We start from the raw sequence: 23,814 nt of genomic DNA on the forward strand, positions 1-23,814 counted from the left end.
ATTGGAGCAGGGCGATGGTGCCTTCAGGGACCATCATATTGAGAGCGTCTGAACAGAGAGAGGGAGAGCAGGTGTAAAAATCAATGAGGTTTATTTGCAGTCACAATGCTTACACTATATGTAGCAGACATCCAAACAACTCTACTCACTCTATGGACCCAACACATTCACATCAGGACACAAACCAAAGAATTAGAAACTCAATAAACATCCATGAGTGCGGACATGGTTAGAAATGAGCTAGTTGTCACGGTAACGGTTAGCAGCGACATCGTAGAAAGTAACACACGTTGCTAACAGATTTACAACTGAACGTCCTTCACAAGGAGCCCCTCCCTCTTTATTACTGTATCCAACGGGGGTCGCAGCACCATGACACACACACACACACACACACACACACACACACACACACACACACACACACACACACACACACACACACACACACACACACACACACACACACACACACACACACACACACACACACACACACAAATCCGCTGAAGGGGGGGTGCAGTGCAGAGTGTAAACAAGATGGTGAAAGCTGCACCCGGCCTGCCAGATGGGGGGGGGGGGGGTGAAGGCGTGACCATGGTGTTTACACGCTAACCAACATGCTAGTTCGCGCGCAAAAAGGGACGCGCGAAACGCTGACTTCTTAAACCTCGTTTCTGGTGTTCGTAAAAAACTTCAGGATCTGCACGTGACGAGACGCGGCGGGACTTAGGGTAACTTCATTCACGGTGCAGGAACATAAATAATAAAATATGCAGCCTGGGGGGGGGGACATCTGTGAGGGTACTTAGTATTTAAACAGGTTCATTTAGGAGAAAATATCCAGGTGTTCTCCGGAATTACTCGTTTTATTTCGGAGGATTTAGGATAGAAACCTTTTCCCAGTAAAGCTGTGAATTTAAGAGAAAAACGGAGCATGTTTTTAGGTTTTAGAGAACATGTTGGGATATTCTCAGAGACTTCAGTCGTTAATTAATGGGACAGATTGTCTATATTTTCCAGGCTTAATAAAGTGAATTTACATTATATCAGGTTCATCTTAAAGAATAACCTGGTTTCTTTTATCGCAAATGTGTAACCTGAATCTGAGATGATATTTAGTATTTCAGTGGATTAAAGTGGTACATTTACGAGGAAAAAAACCTAGATAATATCCAGGTTTCTCGAAGATTTACTTGTTTTATTTTGGAGAATTTGGATCAGAATCTTGATTATGCCACACGATTTAGTCATGATTTCTCGAGAAACAAAATGGGAGATTCCTTTGAATAAAGCTGTGAATTTAAGAGAAAAAAACTTGGTATTTTTTTAGAAAAATGTTTGATTTTCTCAAAGATTTAAGTGGTTAATAAAGTGGAAGATTGTTTATATATTCCAAGCTTAATGTAGTGAACTATAAGAAAGAATTACAACAGAAACTGTTCAATATGATCGATTTAATCTTAGAGAACACCTGTGATTATTTATTGCAAAGGTCTTAAATGTGAGAGAATTTAGTTTCATTATTCAAGTCCAAAGTTTATTTTCTGAATATTAATAATCTGATCAGTTATCTTCTCCCCGGCTCCGTTATTATTATTTCTTGTTAAGTTAAAGAGGACTTCCAGGTGTATTTATATAAAGTTGATTATTTTAATTAGTGTTAGAAATTATTTCTGTAAAATGCATCTTGAAGAGGACCGTGCTGCGTTCACCGCCACAGATATAAATATGTGCAGGAAATGTAGTTTTTCCTTGCATCCCACTGAAACCCGACAACACATCCTGTACTTTAGGTTTCGGCGGGATGCAAACACGTTGTTCTTGCATGATTCTGTGATTAATGGATGTGTACATGATGATTTTTGCAGGCGTAGCATCCCTTTAAGAGCCGGACACGATGCGCGTCCCTTTAACCCGCGCTGTGTATTTACATCACTTCCTCCAGAGACTTCAGTAAAATGTACAACATGGATGCTCTGACTTCCTGTTAGTGCCCCCCCCCTCCCTCTGCAGCCTAAGTGCTCCCCCCTGCAGACACTGACTCACTACACTGTAAAAAGCTCAATCACACAGTTTTTTTTTCATTTTGATTTTTGTGTTTCCTCTCGATCATTATAAACATTGTTCAAAATGTTACGAAAAAAAATGTACACTTGGTTTTTTTCGGGGGTGTGTTTTTCTATACAAGGCAGGCAGAAGCAGATTACTACGTTTACCCCCCCTCCCCACACACAAACACACCACCTCCTCCTCCTCCCGCCCCCCCGCAGCCGGACGCGTTTTTAGACCATCGCTTTAAAATAGATCTGTATATATTTATATATGCTTATATCAAAAAGAGGAGGGGGGAGTTTAACCAGCGTGGAGGAAGGGGGGGTGAGCCCCAGGCATCCGGGCCCGGGGGGGAGTGGGGTGATGCAGGGAGGGTGGGGGGGGGTCTGTCTGCGGCAGGGGGGGGGGGGTGATGGGGGAATGTCAGCTCATCATGTCGTTGCTGTTTACGCCGTACGTTGAGTTCTTCATGCTGTCGTTCACCTCGCGCCGGAACACAGACAGGTTCTGAGTAAACCTGGGGGGAACAGGGAGGGAGGGGGGGACAGGGAGGGAGTTATTGTTCCTGCAACACTACGATTTATATCAGATTTATTCAAGCCCTAAATATCAATTAAAATACCTATGTCCCACCCCTTAGCCTATCACAAGCAATGTGTTGGAGCGCTGGCCAATAGGAGCGCGAGTGAGAGGACATTAAAATAAATACATATAGAATAAAAAATATCATTAATATAAATAAATATATCAAATTAAACCAACTTAAAAAGGATTATGAATATATCAAAAAATACAAACAAATATAAATGAAAACTAAAATACATGAAATAAGGAAATGTCTTCCTGATGAAAGCAAAGCGTTACCTGTCTCGGTTCTTGGTGAGCAGGTTCCTCTCGATGCCCTCCATCAGGTTCTCGAAACATAAGTGCATGGCCTGCTGCTTCTCTGGAGGCTGGCTGTTCACGATGCTGTTCCTCAGGTCTGCAAAGTACTGCACACACACACACACACAGTTAACACACACTTTGATACACACACACACACACACACACACACACACACACACACACACACACACTGTAGAGTTGTGTAGGTTTACCTTCTCGTTGAGCAGGATGAGGCCCAGCAGGGGGCGGGACATGGACCACTGGTTCCTGCAGTCCTCGAAGATGATGATGTTCAGCACTGTGGACAACATCTACACACACACACACACACACACACACACACTTTACTTCTTCTGTGGGGCATTTTGAGAGTGTGAGAGCATAATGGGTCTGTGTCTCTGGGATAAAACACGCCTGCAGAGAGATGTAGATTTGTGCTCTGACCTGCTGGATCATCTCGGGGTGCTGCTGCATGATGTGCAGAAATCGATCATCCGTGGCCATGGGGGTCGGGCGCTTCTTGGTGGAGCGCGAGAGCTGCTTGAACAGATACGTGACGATGTGGTCCAGACTCGAGCAGCAGCCCGTACACACCATCGTGTCTGAAGCACACGCGACGTTAAGCAGTTAGGGTTTATTGACCGTGAGGGTGTTGTGTGTGTGTGTGTGTGTGTGTGTGTGTGTGTGTGTGTGTGTGTGTGTGTGTTTTACCCAGTGCAGTGAGCCCCTCGCTGATGGAGGACAGGATGTACATGACGACATGCGGCTCCAGGCTGGCGATGAAGTTCATGTGATCCTGAGTCAGGACCTCCAGCAGAGAGTAGAACGACTGACTCAGCTTCGGGTAGTCCTGCAGAGAGGGGGGGGGGGCTGAGGTTATTATAGGAGCTAGGGAGAGGGTTAATTATCCAATAAAACTCAAGAGAATTGGGGGTTTAAATGGAGAATAAAAAAAGGATATTGTCTGGCATTTAAGAGATAAGTTTAGCAGAAGAAACCCCCAACTTTAAAAAGGTCAAACACTCTGAAATGGAAAATTCACACATTCATCATAAAAAACGTGTCATTCTTTTAGATGAAACAAAAACTCCGGGATTAAATCTGACATTTACAATGGGATTTATTTAAAAAGTATTCCTTTTGATCAAAGTGGATTTACACATTGTTTTGTATGACTGTTTTAAAAAGGTTGTTTCTGTGGATGTTCAGTTTTATAGTTTGTGACTTTAAGCTGAGAGAATATCAGAGCTGCATGATTATTTATGATTTGACTCTTTGTAAATTCACCACCTTTATCTGAGGATTTTAATACCCCAGAATTCAATGCTGTGTTTTGAAAATGACATAAAATTGAGATGTCCTGAATTCCTCTTAAATCTTTTCTTGTGTCATCGGCGGACTGCATGGTTTATTTAATCAACACATGTTGTTGTTGTTGTTGACGACTCACGAGCAGGTCGCTGTGCGGGATGGACAGCAGCAGTTTGATGAAGGTCTGCAGAGCGTTGTCCAGCGCGTCGTCTCCGTAGAGTCGGAAAACCCCGAAGTTGACGTAGTTCCCGCTGAGGACGGCCTTCAGCATGGCGAAGCAGACGCTGACGCCCTTCAGCTTCACGCCGTACACCTGGTCCTTCGGCACCTCGCCCAGCGTCAGGATGCGGTTCCCTGCAGAGGAAAACAAAAGTATCTATATTATTCAATCATCTGGAAATGCAACACAAGATATTCTGCAATAAACTCAAATCTGTTTCTATATATTTGATAATGAAGCAACTGTAATGCTGTTTTCATTGGTGACAAATAATAACTAAACAAGGATAAAATAAAGCTCCCATTAATGGAGTACGTCAACGTCTTCAAATCATTATAAAAACTATAAACATTTGAGAAGCTTCTTAAAGACATGTTGAGGAATAATGAATCACCTGTTTACTAAACTCAAATAAGCTATGCAATACTTAAACAATCAGTAGTAGAACACCGTAAGATTGTAAAGTGATTACACGTGCATTTCTGTGCGTACAGCCGGAATGTATATTTGAACAGTTTGACGATGTCTTTACGGAAACATTATATTTTCTCTCTTCTTTATCCAGTTTGGTCGGTGGATAAATACAGTTTTGATTCAGAACGATACATGTTTCTGTATAGATTCATGAATAGAAATGAAATAGATCCTGACGGTTGTTTCTGGTGTGAGTTTACCGTAGGTGGTGATCATCTTGCTGGTTTCTCTGAACAGCAGGATGCCGTTCGGCGACGACACGTCAAACTGTAGCCTCTGAGACCTGCAGGGAGAAATAAACACAGACCGATCTTTGTTTAATAATCTTCAGTATGAATAAGTCTCTGCAGGTGCATCAGGCAGCGGGTCACCTGTTGTGCACCAGCTCCGCCATGAGCTTGAGGACGGGAGTGGTGCATGCTGGGTCGTGGTACCACAGCTCGATGGCTCTCTGCAGGATGGGCATGTAAGCCGGATACCTGAGGCTCCGAGTTAAAGAGGCTTCTTAAAAACACACTGTGATGACATAAGATAATTATAAAGGATGTCATCATTATCGCTCTGTGACATCATCATGCTGGAGGATACATCCAGTCGAAGAGCATCATGAAGCTGGTTTTGGCGTTGAAGGCAAAGGCGATGCCCCGCAGGTCCCGAACCAAACCCACCAGAGTCCTCTGCAGGAAGTAGAGAGGATTTTCAGAATAAAAGTCTGAAACTCAAAGTAAAGCTGTATTTCGGTGTGTGTGTGTTCACCTTGGCCTCCTGCTCGTTGAAGGTGTTTGTGCTCAACATCTGAGCCACAGTTTCAAACGCCGCCGTCAGAGGAAGCATGAACTGCTCAAACTGATCCTCGTCTTCACCTACAATAAAACACAAGAACTATCAAAAATCATCCACATCTATTTATAGGAAACATATCCTAACATCTAAATATTAACAAAAAGATCAAATGAAATACACTGCCCGGCCAAAATAAAGGTCACCACCTGGATCTAACTAAGCAAATAGGTAAGAGCTAGCCTGGCTCCGCCCTCCTACAGTACTCTGTCTTGGTTTTGGGTATATTCGCAGGATTTCTCCAGAACGATGACGTTGAGGTCGTGTACTAGTTTGAGTTGTAGTTCAGCGGAAAAATCGGCTTCAGTTTGGTAGGGAGCGTAAAGATTGGACTCTGGAGCAATGGAAGAAGGTGTGGTCTGATGAGTCCAGACCCTGTTCCAGAGTGATGGGGGATCAGGGTAAGAGAGGCGGCTGAAGTGATGCCCCCATCATGCCTAGGGCCTACTGTACCAGCCTGTGGGGGCAGGGCTATGATCTGGGGCTGCTGCAGTTGGTCTGTTCTAGGTTCAGCAACCCAAAGAATGAGGTCAGCTGACTCCCTGAATATCCTGAAGGACAGGTTATTCCATCAGTGGGTTTCTTCTCCCCTGATGGAGCGGGCATGTTCCAAGAGGACAATGCCAGGATCCATCGGGCTCAGACTGTGAGAGAGTGGTTCAGGGAGCATGAGACATCATTTCACACATGGATCGGCCCCCCCAGAGTCCAGACCTGAACCCATTGAGTGTCTTTGGGATGTGCTGGAGAAGACTTTGATCAGTGGTCTGAATCTCCGTCATCAATACAAGATCAAAATGAAAGACAGAAATAAATGTTGAGACGTTGCAGAAGCTCGTGGAAACGATGCCACAGAGAATGCGTGATCAAAGCTGAAGGAGGTCCAACGGATATCAGAGGGGGCCTTATTTTTGGCCAGGCAGTGAATATACGTAGACATAAGAAGTCAAAAGAATCCAATAAAGTATTAAATACATAATATTTAGACACCATAAATAAATACATTTATAAAAAACATAAGAATTTAAAGTGAGAAGAAAACCTTTTCCACCATTACCTAGGTCCACCATTAGCAGGCGTCCCAGAGCCGTGTAGAAGGTGGTCCGACACCTCATGTCGCTCAGATTGGACTGGTTGTTCACGCCGAGGAAGGAGAAGTGCTCACTCTGTAAAAACACAAACACAGAAAGATACAATCATTACTGACATCAACACGACAATTATTTAAGTTACACGCTTACGGAAGTATTTGTTTAAATATGCAAATGAGGCTAACTGTTGGGAGTGAGGAGACGTGGAGGATGTAAACAATGACATTAGAGATGGTTAACCCCACAGCCTTTATCCAGAGTTGGTGTACTCACAGTGTGGTTGTTCAACATGAACTGCACAGCACTGAGCTTCACCAGCTTCCTCACGCTGCTGTACGTGCAGACAGGAAGTCAAGGAGAACAGGTGACACGCATTTTATACACATTCAAAGTACGCATCGACACACATTCAAAGTACGCATCGACACAAATTCAAAGTACGCATCGACACAAATTCAAAGTACGCATCGACACAAATTCAAAGCGTGCATTTATATGCATTTAGAGAAAAATGTTTATATCAGAGAAATACTTTTGAAAGAAGGATGAATTGTTTTTGTTGAGTATTTGCAGAAAATATCAGCATATGGCAAATAAGGTAAACTGCCCAAAAAACATGAAGAAAAAGTAAAACGACAGATTGTATAAAAATCTGAAATAATGCAAAAAATGTTTGAGTAAAAAAAAAAGGCTTTTGTAAAATCCCAAAACAAAAACAGATATTTGAAAAGTTGCTCTCACACACACACACACACACACACACACACACACACACACACACACACACACACACACACACACACACACACACACACACACACACACACACACACACACACACACACACACACACACACACACACACACACACACACACACACACACACACACACACACACACACACACAAAAAGGATATCCTAAGGAGAGGTCGTTCAGTAGTTGGAGTGTCTTGGAGGTGATTGGTTCACACTGGCCCCAGTACTTCAAGTTTGTGATGCTGGAAGAGAGGACAGAGTTTGAACACAATAACTAAATGCTTCATTCATTCTATGAACTTGTAGACCATCTCTTGGGTTTACTCACATTTTCCCTATAAAGACACTGAGTACCATGGTCTCGTCGTTCAATCCCAGAACTTCTGATAATCGTCGATAAAGCTGCAAACAACAAACACAGATCCATCAGTATTGACTCATAACTCCATAAACACCTATATTGTATTATATTACAGCTCTAGAGTCACGATCACCTCTCCATGTTTCCTTTATAAAAGACATTTCAAAATAAAATGGGATGTTTTTTCCTCCAGACGTTGATGTTGAAAATTCTCCAAACTAATTGGGTATTTTTTCATCTGTTTTTTAAACTCAGCATTTATTTGTGTGTCTTTGTATTCATCGTGGTACAAGAGAAGCCCTGCATATTTGTAGCACGTAGGCGCAGCTCTATCTTTCAGGATCAGTGGCAGTTAAAGCTCTGACTGTGCAGCTCAGCAGAGGGAAGTGAAGCATGAGGAGATGTTCAGAGATAAAGAGTGGCAGGGGGCCTCATTATCTGCAGGACAGAGGGTTAAACTGACAGGAAGAGGGGCCCGGCCCTCAGGAACCTCCAACTAAAGCTGCGTATTGTTTTCTTGCTCACGTTTACTTAGCTCATTCTCTGCTCACTAAACACACCGAACATGGGCCCTGCAGCTTCCCATGACCTCAGAGACGAGGGGAGGCTGCCTGTTTTATATTTCTAAATGCTGTTCATGTACATCTCTCGCTTTAAATGAGAGATGTCTGGTAACACTGAGCATGCTGCTAGGATCCATTCAGACTTGTAGAGATGCGCGCAAACATCACATCTTATTTTAGAGATGATATTATAGTTGTTTTTATTCAGAGAGCGAGCAAAAGTGTTTCTGAATTTGCACACAACACTTAGGATGGTATTTAGTCTACTTATCTACAATACTTACCTCTAATAACTCTGCTGGGATAAACTGATTTAATTCAAGGGAGCTAACGCTAAACCAGAAGCACACACTACAGGATCTATTCCACTTATCTGAGACGTCACACTGTGCAGTTTCTGCTCCGAGACACACACAGAACACACTCCGTCAGTCAGAGACACACACAGAACACACTCCGTCAGTCAGAGACACACACAGAACACACTCCGTCAGTCAGAGACACACACAGAACACACTCCGTCAGTCAGAGACACACACAGAACACACTCCGTCAGTCAGAGACACACACAGAACACACTCCGTCAGTCAGAGACACACACAGAACACACTCCGTCAGTCAGAGACACACACAGAACACACTCCGTCAGTCAGAGACACACACAGAACACACTCCGTCAGTCAGAGACACACACAGAACACACTCCGTCAGTCAGAGACACACACAGAACACACTCCGTCAGTCAGAGACACACACAGAACACACTCCGTCAGTCAGAGACACACACAGAACACACTCCGTCAGTCAGAGACACACACAGAACACACTCCGTCAGTCAGAGACACACACAGAACACACTCCGTCAGTCAGAGACACACACAGAACACACTCTGTGTTGTGTCCTTATGTGAATGTAATTCGGTGAGTTGGTCGTACCTTTGATGATTTCTGCACCTGGTCTCCGATGTAGATTTTCCTGAACTGCTCGAAGAAGCTGAGCATGGCGAGTTCCAGCCGCTCGTTTCCCGCCTGAGCGAGCCGGGAGTCTGTCAGGTTCATCAGCTGCAGCACCCTGAACGAGAGAAGATAGAAGTCAGGATCTTTCTCAAATACATTCATTTCTACCTTAGTTAGTGGGAGAGGAGGCTCACACGCAGCCTAATTAGCTGAATGATTTTAATCTGATCATTTTTTAAGTTCAAGACAACCGTCAACATGTGGAGTCCCACAGGGCCATGTGTTGGGTTACTGCTTACATTAAAATGTGACTTAGTGCTTCTCTACTTAGATGTACAGCCCCTTAGCATGTGTTGGACCCTAACCCTTTAACCCATTTAAGCCGGGGGTGCTGTTGCGTCATTCTACCATTGAAGCCGGGAAAGCGGATACGTCATTTTGTGGTACAAGAGCTCTGTGGTATTTCTTTGGCTTCTTAGCCGATAATTAATGCAATGAAATGCATCAGAATATACACGAGGCATTGTTTGGATTTTTTTCGAGCAATCATGGCCGACTTAGAATACCGCGGAGGGAATTCTGAAGTTAGTGAAGGTAGTGATGTTGACGATCTGCACAGCGCTGATGACATTACTGCTGACTTCTTTGAACCCGTCGAACCAATCGACCGGGATTTATGGCTAAGACATAAGTTTGAAGACAACGACGATGACCATGAGTTTTGAAACCGAGTGGAGGACGGAGAATTACCACTCAGAGTTTTTTCAACCGCACCCCAGGAGTGAAGGTCGATTAACGCCACACCGCTGCAGGTATTTAATCACTGTTTTTGTGTTATGGTTTTGCTGAGTTTGTTAATTTTTTTAATGTTTTATTGAAGGTGTATATAAATAAGCTCAATTTCTCATGAAAGCCACAGCTGTAAGCTCTCAAATACTTTTTGAATTGTGTTTCTATCTGCTACAGAGGCTGAGAAATCTATTATTTAGTAGGCGTTCCCGTAGGTTTTACAGGCATTTTTTCCAGGCGTTTTAGGCCTAAATGGGTTAAGAGGAATAAGGATGTATAGAGCCGGCCTCAACAGATTGCAGTTAGGGATTTTAACTCAATACATGTTCTCGTTTTCTTACCGACAGACTAACTCTCCGTCCATGGCGTCCTGCTCGTCTGTACTGGCGAATGACACCCGTCCCCCGATCACCGCACCGATGATGTACACCAACCACGTCAACCGACCTGCACAGGGAGGGAGCGTTAGAGAGAGCACTACACAGCCTTTATAATCAGGCAGTCATAAAGGGTGCAATATTTAAAAGAGACAAACATTTGCTTTCATGTCAAACAGAAAGAAGAATGTGAGAAAAGCACTTTTAAAGACCTTTACACTTAAACGTGAATCCCCTTTTGAAAGTATTTGTTGCATTCCTCTTTGTAAACGGTTCAACGACAAAGTAAAAGGCTTACTGTAGGGTTTGAGATTGTTCCATGTTTAAGAATCATTAAGTCAAAACCTTTTTTCACTTCACATTATTTAGTTTTCTTGCAAAATAGTAAGTTCTTTTGCAATATTTTAAGATTAACAAATGTTGTGTGTGTGTGTGTGTGTGTGTGTGTGCGTGTGTGTGCGTGTTTATCGTACCCTCCTGCACGGTGATATCCGCGGCGCTGGAGTTGGTGGACTGCAGCAGCTCTTGGTAACTCTGCGCCGCCTGGTCGAACAGCTGCACCAGCAGCGCGCACGTCTTTTCGTACTCACAGCGGCCGATGGTGGACAGCTGGTCCAGCTGCTGCTGTACGAGACCTGCATCGTCCAGAGGATCCTCCAACCCGTCTCTGAGGACGAGACACTGTTATTTAGTCTGGGAACTACAAAGCTTAACAAGTTTCAGTCTGACAGCTTTCAGAGAGACTGAATCTCCCCTGAGTCTAACAGGTTTCAGAGAGACTGAATCTCCCCTGAGTCTGACAGGTTTCAGACTGACAGGTTTCAGACTGACAGAAACTCACCTGAGGATGACGTGCACGGACTCCAGCCGCGATGTGATGTAGGCCTTGGTGACCTCGGGGGTGTAGGTCTCCAGCAGGTGGGGCTCGGTGGCTTTGACGTATGGCACGGAAGCGGCCAGACGCTGCCATAAGCTCAGCAGGTAGTGAACACTGTTGGGGGCAAACTCCCAGTGCTGCAGACTGGTGACGGTGAAGTTAGCGATGAGGCGGATCACCTCGGGGTAGTTTTCCACTTTGACCAGCTCCCCCAGCTGGTAGTTGCTCTTCAGCCTCGCCAGCAGCCGGCAGAACTCATGGTAGTTATTCGGGTCCGGCAAACACTGGAAAAAAAAACATGACAGAGTAAAAGAGAAAAGGTGAAATCTACTGAACAAGAACAAAGATATATAAACATGAGAAGTAATAGCAAAGAAAGTGCCATAAATAAGATAAGAGGATGAAGATCTTTAAACAAAAATGTGTTTTAAGAAAATCATTTAATATTAACATGAGGAGTTAAAGAATGCAAAATACAAACATAGAATAAAGAGATGTGTTCATCAGAAGGTAAAGAATAAATACACAATAAAATAAGTACATACAGAAAGAACCGGAATAGAACCTGTGCCTTTAGTAACATACATTCAGACTAATAAGCATGTGTAAAGAAACCGTAGAAGTTAAATATTTATAAAGCTAAAGAGAGATGAGCAAAAATTAAAACATATTCCTAAAACCGTAAGAAGTATAATTAGACATGCGTGTGACGGACCTGTGGGTTCACCAGTATCCTCTTCACTCCGTCCACCAGGTGAGAGAGGAACTTCGCTCGCTCCGCGTTGTTGAAGAGAGAGCGCCGCACGGAGGCTATCTGAACTAAACAGGACAACACCTGCACACACACACACACACACACAGACAGACGAGACACACACACAGACACACAGACAGACAGACAGAGAGACAGACAGACGAGACACACACACACACACACGTTAACAGGAGTCTTAACGAGCATCTCTGTAGGTTTTAAGGACGCGCAGAGCGGCTGACTTACCAAAGGGGAGAGGGACGGAGGGATGGAATGATATAAATTGAAAAAGAGCTGCAGGGTGGAGGAATCAAGGAACGCTGCAACGAGAACAAACACACAGAACTCGTTGGTCACATTTTATCTGAGAAAAAACATCTGAGCAAACCTTTAATCACGGTTTGGTCCATAAGTGGGGGGGGGGGCGTTATGTACCTGATCTCCAGGAGGTGGGGGGGGCGTTATGTACCTGATCTCCAGGAGGTGGGGGGGGCGTTATGTACCTGATCTCCAGGAGGTGGGGGGGGGCGTTATGTACCTGATCTCCAGGAGGTGGGGGGGGCGTTATGTACCTGATCTCCAGGAGGTGGGGGGGGCGTTATGTACCTGATCTCCAGGAGGTGGGGGGGGCATTATGTACCTGATCTCCAGGAGGTGGGGGGCATTATGTACCTGATCTCCAGGAGGTGGGGGGGGCGTTATGTACCTGATCTCCAGGAGGTGGGGGGGCATTATGTACCTGATCTCCAGGAGGTGGGGGGGGCATTATGTACCTGATCTCCAGGAGGTGGGGGGGCATTATGTACCTGATCTCCAGGAGGTGGGGGGGCATTATGTACCTGATCTCCAGGAGGTGGGGGGGCATTATGTACCTGATCTCCAGGAGGTGGGGGGCGTTATGTACCTGATCTCCAGGAGGTGGGGGGGCATTATGTACCTGATCTCCAGGAGGTGGGGATCTGCACGGTGCACAGGTCGTCGGAGGACTCGTCTGTGGACGTTCCTATGAAGTCGTAGTTGAGGCAGTTGTAGCTGAGCTTCAGCAGCTGCATGAGGAGGCCGTGCTGTGACTCATCGTTCAGGTTCAGGTTCTTCCCCGACGCCTGAAACACAAATACAAACAGATTGAGTACACCTGCAGCAGGTGAGCTCTCACATATTCTCTGTCCATGCTCATAGTTTAAAGAGTCCCTATTCCTCTCTCTATAGGTGTTGGTGCATGTAGAGTTTCCCTCTCTCACACATTTGATGTTTCTGTTTCACATTTTGTCATTGGACGAGACGCACCTGTTTGAGGAGGTTACAGGAGAGCGTGAAGATGTCGAAGAGCGATGAGTCTCTGAAGGACGAGGCGATCTTCCTGTGTTTGGTCAGAGGGTGTGTCGTGTCCGCCTGAAACCAGGAAACACAGCATGTTAAAAAGGAGGAGGACAGAGGAGGTTTGGAAAGGACAGAAGAGGTTAGGAAAGGACAGAAGAGGTTAGGAAAGGACAGAAAAGGTTAGGAAAGGACAGAAGAGTTTAGGAAAGGACAGAAGGACAGAAGAGGTTAGGAAAGGACAGAAGGACAGAAGAGGTTAGGAAAGGACAGAAGGACAGAGGAGGTTAGTAAAGGACAGAGGAGGTTAGGAAAGGACAGGGGAGGTTAGTAAAGGACAGGGGAGGTTAGTAAAGGACAGGGGAGGTTAGTAAAGGACAGAGGAGGTTAGTAAAGGACAGAGGAGGTTAGTAAAGGACAGAGGAGGTTAGTAAAGGACAGAGGAGGTTAGTAAAGGAAAGAGGAGGTTAGTAAAGGACAGAGGAGGTTAGTAAAGGACAGAGGAGGTTAGTAATAAAGGACAGAGGAGGTTAGGAAAGGACAGAGGAGGTTAGTAAAGGACAGAGGAGGTTAGTAAAGGACAGGGGAGGTTAGTAAAGGACAGGGGAGGTTAGTAAAGGACAGGGGAGGTTAGTAAAGGACAGAGGAGGTTAGTAAAGGACAGAGGAGGTTAGTAATAAAGGACAGAGGAGGTTAGTAAAGGACAGAGGAGGTTAGTAATAAAGGACAGAGGAGGTTAGTAAAGGACAGAGGAGGTTAGTAAAGGAAAGAGGAGGTTAGTAAAGGACAGAGGAGGTTAGGAAAGGACAGAGGAGGTTAGTAAAGGACAGAGGAGGTTAGGAAAGGACAGAGGAGGTTAGTAAAGGACAGAGGAGGTTAGTAATAAAGGACAGAGTAGGTTAGGAAAGGACAGAGGAGGTGAAGTTTCTGACCTGGTTGATCTCGTTGGTGAGCTGTGATAGGATGGTGACTCCGATGATGCAGTGCTCCACGCTGTCCTGCAGGAAGCGCGTCACGTCGGCGATGACGTTCCTGAACACGTAGTCGTCTTTCTGACAGTCGAACCAGCCCAGCTTGGTGATCCGGGCGTAGAGCTGGATCAGAGCCTGCGTCACAAACGCCGCCAACTTGGGCCGTGTTGCTAGGTAGTTCAGAACATAGTTCCCTACAGGAGGAGACGGAATCAGACTACATGAGGGGGGGGTCCCGAGGAAGACACTAGAGGATTATTTGAGTTTTAGGTCACAAATTAAAATTGAATTTTTTACATTTTAGACGAAAAAATCTAAACATGTTCATGAAAAATATTTAGAACTTTACAGTTTTATCTTAAATTTACAAAACAGAATACTTCTCATTTTTTTGTATTGATTCACAAAATGATGAGAAAAGATAAGTATAAGTATTCTATCGGAGTATTAGCTCACATTTACTGTTACATTTATTTACATTTTTTAAACGGGATAAAAGTTTAACTCACAAATTTACCCCAAAAAAACCACAAAAATGCTCCCAGTTTTAACCGCTATCAGATCACACGTTAGAAAACTCTTTAAATGTGTGAATAAATACTCCGGTAACATATACATTTTTATTCCCATAAATATGTGACTTGTATCTTGCAAAATAAATAAATAAATAAAAATGTTTGTTTGTAGAAGCGGAGGTGGGGGTACTCACGGATATCGATGCGTTGCTCGAGTGGGAGAGGGTTGCTGGTTCGAGAAACCAGTTTGGACAAACATGTGGCCGCGAGCAACTGGGAATAGGAAGACTGCAACAAGGCATAAGTCTTTATTTCAGAAACGTAATACTGATATTATTATTCTAATTCTGGCATTCGCTAAAGAACCAGGATGTGGTGCAGGACTTACACTCAAATGATTTTGGTTTAATTATTAGTTTATACATATTATGTAAAAACCAGACCAAACCATTCATTTGCTGCTTCATTTATGTCCCAGGAAGTTACCTAGAGCGTGAATTGTGCTTGTAAAACACTATAAAAAAGGTAAATGTGTTCCTCTATTGCAGCTTGTACTCACGCTGCCTCTCTTACTTTCTTTTCACGCTCAGGACACACTTTTCATACTTCAGTGTCTTTGAGTTCTTATAAAGCCTCATATAAACTAAATACATGATCATGTAGCGGTGTACTAATGCTGCCAGTTTTTGACCCTATATGTTTTCCTTATTGTGAAGTGCCTTAAAGTACTCAAATATAGCAGAATAATTCAAATGCATTACAGTTTAGCAGGCTGTAGTCACGCTGCCTCTCGTCTGATGTTTTTATGCTTCATGACATGTTTTATTATAATTAAGTGTTTATAAAGTGAGGTAAAGTGTGATATGCTGCAGTGTACTCACGCTGCCTCTCTCCAGCAGCAGCTGACACTTGCTGAGGCAGTCGGGGCTGTTGGTGAACTCAACCAGAGCTTTTTCTGCCTGCAGACGCACCGCCGTGTCCGTGGTCTCGTACAGCTGCTTACACAGGATCTCCAGCTGGGCGAGGCCCTGCACACACACAGTAAGAAGTCATGTTAGACTGTAAGGAAACAACAACAGAGATCTGCAGAAAAACCACAAAGAGAGGTTACGAAAAGCAGATTCGTATGAGAGCTGAATCAATTCTCCAGAGGATCAGACAACAGAACAATAATCAGGTTTATTCCTCTTTTAAAGTCAATATTCAAGCAGAAATTCCACATATTTGTGAAATATGTTTCAGTTTTTCTTGTTTTATGGCAGAAAACTGAACACGTTTAGGCTCTGGGAAGTTTGTCGTCATGTTTAGATGTCTTTACGGTAATTTTGATGGAGAATTTCAATGACTTTCCTCAATTAACCGATTTTAAGGCCCCTCAAACGTAAAAAATAATATACAGTATGCATATTAGAGTCAAAACAACAAGCCTGAGAATAATGTTTGCGTAAAGTATTTATACATTTAATGTTTTGAATTACATTTAAACATCAAAACATTTAAATGAAAACTTAAATGACTTCCACATTTTTTGTGGATCTATGAGGCATATTTTTAATTGTTTCTTACACTTTATCCAACACACCACCGTCAGCATGCAGGAGAACTGCTGAGTCATGCACAGTTACATAGATGCAAGTCACTGATACTTTGAAAATGGAGAGAACAGCAGGTTAAAGGACAAGATTAGAAATAAAGTGGGTGGGGGGGCATGCGTATTTATAGTATTTAAAACTGTTGATGCACAGCGGCATATAAAAGTTATTTCACACAAATATGATTATTAATAATATTGGGAATTTGGTAAAACCTAAAAAATGTATTTTACTTTATTTTTAAATATATATTTTATTCATTAAAAAGAGTCTTAAAATATTACGTTTATTAAAAATATATATATATTATATATTTAAATATATAATATATATATATATTTAAATATATATAATATAATATAATATATATATTATATATATTATATTATATTATATATAATATAATATAATATATATATATATATTATTATATTATATATTATATTATATTATATATATTATATATATAATAATATAATATATATAATATATATATATATATATAATATATATATATATATTATATATAATATATATATATATATATATATATTATATATTATATATATATATATATATATTATATTATATTATTATATATATAATATATATAATATAATATAATATATAATATAATATAATATATATATATATATTATATTATATTATATATATATATATATTATATATATATATATATATATAATATATATATAATATATATTTATATTATATATATATATATTATATATATATATATATAATATATATATATATATATAATATAATATATATATTATATATTATATATATTATATATAATATATATATATATATATATATATATATTATATATATATAATATATATATATTATATTATATATATATATATATATAATATCATATAATATATATATATATATATATATATATATTATATTATATATATTATATATATATAATATATATATTTATATAAATATATTATATATATATATATATATAATATATATATTTATATAAATATATATATTATATATATATAATATATATATTTATATAAATATATTATATATATATATATAATATATATATTTATATAAATATATTATATATATATATATATAATATATATATTTATATAAATATATTATATATAATATATATATATAATATATTTATCAGTTTAAATAATAAGAACATACTTTTTTAATTAAGTTAAAAAAAGATCAGATTTTTAAAGTTAGAAACCAAAAACCATCTTAATACGCATTCTAAAATTAATCTTTATAGATACGTTTCATCTGAATTTAAAGACCCAAATTAACACGTCATGCGGCGGTGCATTCACTGCCTCCTTTAGAGTGTGAGGAGTTCAAGGTACAGTGATGCGAGACTCTGCTGGCGTAAGATAAGATTCAAACTGCGGCTGCACACCATGTTTCATCTGCTGCACCACAACACACTCAACACTGTCTTATTATTTACAGATAAAGGAGAATAAGGTTTAAAACATGCACACAGACACCGTGTCAAACATCTTTCACAGCAGACTACATGAGGTCATAAACAGCTGTCACTAATTCATGTTAATTCTGTGAAAACAAAGATAAAGTTGATGAAAATGTAGCTTATTAACAGTTAAGGTTCCAGTTCTTTCTATAAAAATTCAGTATACGGCACTAACATCACGTCCGGTCTGAATAACGGCCCCGCCCACTTTCAGGTGTAAATCCTGCATTAAAATAAAAGTGTCTTCAGGTCTTAAAGCGGCTGAGTCAGATATCGCACCTCCAACAACAAATAAATCCAGAGTTCTGGTTCCTTTACTTCCTCTCCAGAAGAAAGGAGAGTAAAAGAAAGGATCAGAAATCTCAGTCTCAGTGTCAGCCTGCTGCCTGCCACTCGTCCCCCGCAGACCCACCGGACATCCATCCCATATTTATCCTCCGTAAGCTGTCTCTGCCGTCTGACCAGACATCTGACCTCTGACCCCCCTCCATATCTCTGGACTCAGTAAACCCTTTCTGACCAACAGAGAGATTGTTTCCTGGAAGCACTTTCACATTTTAAAGGCTGATACTGGTTTAGACTAAAGGCTGATACTGGTTTAGACTAAAGCCTGATACTGGTTTAGACTAAAGGCTGATACTGGTTTAGACTAAAGCCTGATACTGGTTTAGACTAAAGGCTGATACTGGTTTAGACTAAAGGCTGATACTGGTTTAGACTAAAGCCTGATACTGGTTTAGACTAAAGGCTGATACTGGTTTAGACTAAAGGCTGATACTGGTTTAGACTAAAGGCTGATACTGGTTTAGACTAAACCTGATACTGGTTTAGACTAAAGCCTGATACTGGTTTAGACTAAAGGCTGATACTGGTTTAGACTAAAGGCTGATACTGGTTTAGACTAAAGGCTGATACTGGTTTAGACTAAAGCCTGATACTGGTTTAGACTAAAGGCTGATACTGGTTTAGACTAAAGGCTGATACTGGTTTAGACTAAAGCCTGATACTGGTTTAGACTAAAGGCTGATACTGGTTTAGACTAAAGGCTGATACTGGTTTAGACTAAACCCTGATACTGGTTTAGACTAAAGGCTGATACTGGTTTAGACTAAAGGCTGATACTGGTTTAGACTAAACCTGATACTGGTTTAGACTAAAGCCTGATACTGGTTTAGACTAAAGGCTGATACTGGTTTAGACTAAAGCCTGATACTGGTTTAGACTAAAGGCTGATACTGGTTTAGACTAAAGGCTGATACTGGTTTAGACTAAAGGCTGATACTGGTTTAGACTAAAGCCTGATACTGGTTTAGACTAAAGCCTGATACTGGTTTAGACTAAAGGCTGATACTGGTTTAGACTAAAGGCTGATACTGGTTTAGACTAAACCCTGATACTGGTTTAGACTAAAGCCTGATACTGGTTTAGACTAAAGGCTGATACTGGTTTAGACTAAACCCTGATACTGGTTTAGACTAAACCTGATACTGGTTTAGACTAAAGGCTGATACTGGTTTAGACTAAAGGCTGATACTGGTTTAGACTAAAGGCTGATACTGGTTTAGACTAAAGGCTGATACTGGTTTAGACTAAAGGCTGATACTGGTTTAGACTAAAGGCTGATACTGGTTTAGACTAAAGGCTGATACTGGTTTAGACTAAACCCTGATACTGGTTTAGACTAAAGCCTGATACTGGTTTAGACTAAACCCTGATACTGGTTTAGACTAAACCCTGATACTGGTTTAGACTAAACCCTGATACTGGTTTAGACTAAACCCTGATACTGGTTTAGACTAAACCCTGATGGATATATTCTTTATTTATCACAAGAAAGAAACAGCAAATGCATGAATAGAATATGTAAAGAATACACAATATAAGATATATATAATAAATCTGAATAAAAACAACGGCCTGATGATTTTTGGTTCCTAGTTTGAAAATGTAATTGATTTATTTCCATCTCTGATTTGTGCAGCCACACGTGTTTTTGGATTTCTAATTTTTATAATCAATGATTTTCTTTTTCTGTATTGGGTGTTTATCTCTCAGCTGGTGCATCGCTAACATCCTGCAGACTCTACAGGAAGTACATTTTAAAAATAAATTAAATGATTTAACTCACAAAAATGCAAGAAGACGACACATGTAATCACTGTGCAAAACATCTCTGAAACTCTGTAAACAATATTCAATATTTCAAAGGGAGCGTCACCAGAAATGCAGTGTGTAGATCGTCACATTTAAGAAGCTAAAACTGGCAATATGTGACAGTTTTAAAGAGTCCCTATTTTGCTTTCTGTGCTGTTCCCCCTCCTGCAGTGTTCTCCTGGTGTTGGTGCATGTAAATGGTGTGCAAGGGCTAAAATCCCTCAAGAGGAAGTTTCCCTTTTCAGTTTATACATTTAAAGCTGCAACTTGGAATTATTTGAACGATCAATTAATCTGCATATTAATACATTTTACAGTTATTCGACTCATTGTTTATCCCATCAGAAATGTCAGAAAGCAGGAGGGGAAAATTCCCCTTACAGATGACCCTTCACCGATAAAAGAAACTCTGAAAAAGGATGAAAATGACGACCTTACTCGAGAGTATATTTTACAAACGGATCACGATTCTCTCCTTGCAGCTCATGTTACAAACAAATGAAATAAATGCTGTTTGGATCGGATCCAGAGAAACGTGATGGCAGAGACGCTGCAGCTCTCTGCCATAACTCTGCTCACCTTCACCTCAAACAACATACATTATTTTAATTCAACACATAAGCAAACCAAAAGTCACTCAGTATCCCCTGACTCGCAATGACCGGATCGAGTTCAATAATTACATTTAGTTAACAATGTAGTTTGTGCAATAAATACTCCTATTTTAGTGAAATAATTGTACTTATTTCAGTTAATATACAGTTATTCTTCTGCAATATTAATATGTATTCTGATGCAATAACTACATTCATACTACTGCAATAATTAAAAAGGTTATGGTGTGATAGATACACTTATTCTCATGCCTTTATTACATGTATTCTAGTGTAATAAATACTCCCGTTTACATATTTGAGTGCAGTATTTACAGTTATCGTTTTGCATTGTAAAGCATTTAGACTAAATGAATAAATACTCTTGTTCTAGTGCAATATCTACAGTTACTCTGATGCACTATTTACAATGGTGAAGACCCACATTTGAGTACAACATTCAAATAAATATTTATGTATTTATTTGAGAACCTGTGTTATACAGCAATCACGTTATGTGCATGTCTTTCAGCTGCACTGATCAGAGGTAGCGCTCTTTCTGTGTATACCTGCAATACTACTAAAGGTTTTAGCATTATTCTATTATACTGCTATATATTATAACAAAATACCATTGGGTGTGCATTGCCTGGTGTCCATGTGTTTTAATACAGATACTTAAATACACTGCACATGTAAAACAGTGCAGCACAGCAGTGTAATGCTCACAATTACCTTCATGTTCATTTGCATTAGACCCTGTTTGAAAAATAACCTAAAACAGATTTCTCATGGTATGGCAGTTAAGATAAAGACCCTCGCTATCATTGAATAATCCCTGGTAGCTAGCCTCCATTCAAAGCTACAAAAAACTGCACAAGCTACGACAATAACAAGGGGCTGAAGTTAGCATCAAACCACAGCATGGCCTTTCTGAGGTCAACACGGAGGAATAGAAACTGAAGAAAGGAAAGCAGGGGAGAATATTTTGGAACCACTAAATGAAACAGCACTGCTTAGTTACACACATAAACAACTCGGGGGTAAATCAGCCTGGTCCTCCTTTCATTCAAACTGTCCCACATGTGGATAGCACACATGGGGGGCATGAAGCCACCAGGGTCTCCAGACAAACACTGGAAAACAACACAACTCATGTTTCATTTTTATTGTAGTTTGGTATTTTAACCTTTATTATAATTATTATTACATTTATATCATCGTATTTTAGATATGTTGTTGTATTGTATCTATTCATTTTGTTTTATGTCTTCCTTTATTTTTCACCGAGAGCGATCCTGATCTATTAAATTGTATTACCACACATTTTACATCCATCAAACTATTATCTATTATTTCTTTGTATTGTGTGCCAAATTGGTTAAGTGCTTTAAGCTGAACAGGTGTATGAAAAGTGCTCTATGAATAAAGCTGTATTATTATTATTATTATTATTATTATTATTATTATTGTTGTTGTTGTTATTATTGTTATAATTAGCACTGCTTAGTTACACATATAAACAACTACGGTGTAATTCGCCCTTTCATTCAAACTCTCCAGTTAGACCCCACATTATGATAACACACATATGAACATGAAGTCAGGTGTTTTTACATTTACCACTTTCTTCTATAAGCTGTTTTATTTTGTCTCGTTAATTGGTTTTGTAAATTGTCTCGTGAGCCCTCTTTATTTTTGATAAATTAAACAACATCTTTTGTTTTTTTGCAAATCACTTTCCTCTTTTCCTCCTGGTCATTTCATCTTTTAATACTTGCTATTGAACCCCCTAGATAATTAGGTAACACGGAGAAACTGTTAAAAAAAAAGAAAAGAATAAAACGTGTTTTCAAAACGGTAACGCGCGGGAGAAGTCTCGAAGCTAACGTTAGCTTAGCTGTTAGCTTAGCCATAAGCATGTAGCTGCTAGCTGTAGCATAACAGGGGCAACAAATAAATATTTGATCACGTTGACACAAAGCCTTTGAATAATGAGTCAAAGTGCGAGTTTGGGATGTTTCACCCGGGGTGTAACCGGGAGCATCACGGGTGTTTTCTGTGTTTTTCAGAAGCTTACAGAGAGGCTACCAGACAAGCTACCAGAGACGCTAACAGAGAAGCTAACTCTGAAGCTAACAGACGCTAACATAAGCTAACAGCTAACAACAGGCCTCAGATCATCAGAAACATCCCGGTTTTAACCCTGTTTCTCGGAGTTCTGATCCCTGCAGCTGCCTCCAGCAGCCTCCGACCCGGGACCAGAGGCTCCACAACCCGCCTCAGCTCTCTGTGTTTCCCCTCATGGAGGAACTGTCTGATAGAAAAACACCAAACCTCCGCTTACCTGCACATGATCCGCCATTTTTCTCCATTTCATGCACCTCTCTCACTCCCCCGCTTATGGGTATAGAGAGAGGAAACAGCGCCCCTGGTGGAGGTCGGAGGGACTGCAAACCCCTCACTGAACACATGGGAACACATGGGGTTCATGCAGAGTAATCAGACAGACAGACAGACAGACAGACAGACAGACAGACAGACAGACAGACAGACAGACAGACAGACAGACAGACAGACAGACAGACAGACAGACAGACAGACAGACAGATATAAAAGCATGCAGCTCAGCCCCCTCTCTGAACACACAGGGGTTTACGCAGAGTAATCACTCACCATAAATACTAAAAGAAAAGAGCAGGTGAAACCCAGTACTAAAATCATTATGACTGAGCCGAATAAATGCCAAATCCAAAACAAGTTTAAAGAAATGATTCCAACAAGAAGAACACCTTTCATGGATTATTAAACCACTTTTATTGTTTTTTTGTCATACAGTGATACA

At 40.7% G+C, this 23,814-nt stretch overlaps 1 protein-coding gene across 2 annotated transcripts; it reads right to left on the reverse strand.

Moving 5' to 3' along the window:
• Positions 1 to 74: 74 nt before the first annotated feature.
• Positions 75 to 23,404, reverse strand: xpo7 (exportin 7). 2 transcript variants are annotated; one of them, XM_063889989.1, is made up of 26 exons: positions 23,317 to 23,404; positions 15,999 to 16,145; positions 15,312 to 15,405; positions 14,564 to 14,796; positions 13,602 to 13,706; positions 13,252 to 13,417; positions 12,561 to 12,634; positions 12,276 to 12,395; positions 11,525 to 11,844; positions 11,157 to 11,350; positions 10,648 to 10,753; positions 9,497 to 9,632; positions 7,965 to 8,038; positions 7,798 to 7,878; positions 7,153 to 7,216; positions 6,846 to 6,954; positions 5,705 to 5,811; positions 5,537 to 5,625; positions 5,320 to 5,427; positions 5,149 to 5,231; positions 4,394 to 4,608; positions 3,655 to 3,793; positions 3,388 to 3,545; positions 3,156 to 3,254; positions 2,920 to 3,047; positions 75 to 2,572 (listed from the first exon to the last, which is right to left on the reverse strand). In XM_063889989.1, exons 1-26 carry the CDS (start codon positions 23,347 to 23,349, stop codon positions 2,479 to 2,481), a joined length of 3,276 nt encoding a protein of 1,091 aa, XP_063746059.1. In that variant the 5' UTR covers positions 23,350 to 23,404; the 3' UTR covers positions 75 to 2,478. The 2 variants fall into 2 exon arrangements, with proteins under 2 accessions (XP_063746059.1, XP_063746058.1); XM_063889988.1 differs by having other exon boundaries at positions 6,831 to 6,954.
• Between the last annotated feature and the right edge of the window lie 410 nt (positions 23,405 to 23,814).

The sequence above is a fragment of the Eleginops maclovinus genome, chromosome 8 (assembly GCF_036324505.1).
Source record: "Eleginops maclovinus isolate JMC-PN-2008 ecotype Puerto Natales chromosome 8, JC_Emac_rtc_rv5, whole genome shotgun sequence".
In the NCBI taxonomy this organism is placed as follows: Eukaryota; Metazoa; Chordata; class Actinopteri; order Perciformes; family Eleginopidae; genus Eleginops; species Eleginops maclovinus.

Excerpts from the sequence above, each read along its gene's own strand:
- xpo7 (XM_063889988.1), bottom strand. The coding sequence starts at position 23,349 with ATGAAATGGAGAAAAATGGCGGATCATGTGCAG. Across the intron at positions 15,406-15,998 it reads TGCTGCTGGAGAGAGGCAGC|TCTTCCTATTCCCAGTTGCT; the intron begins GTGAGTACACTG and ends GCCTTGTTGCAG. Across the intron at positions 3,794-4,393 it reads TCCCGCACAGCGACCTGCTC|GACTACCCGAAGCTGAGTCA; the intron begins GTGAGTCGTCAA and ends CCCTCTCTGCAG.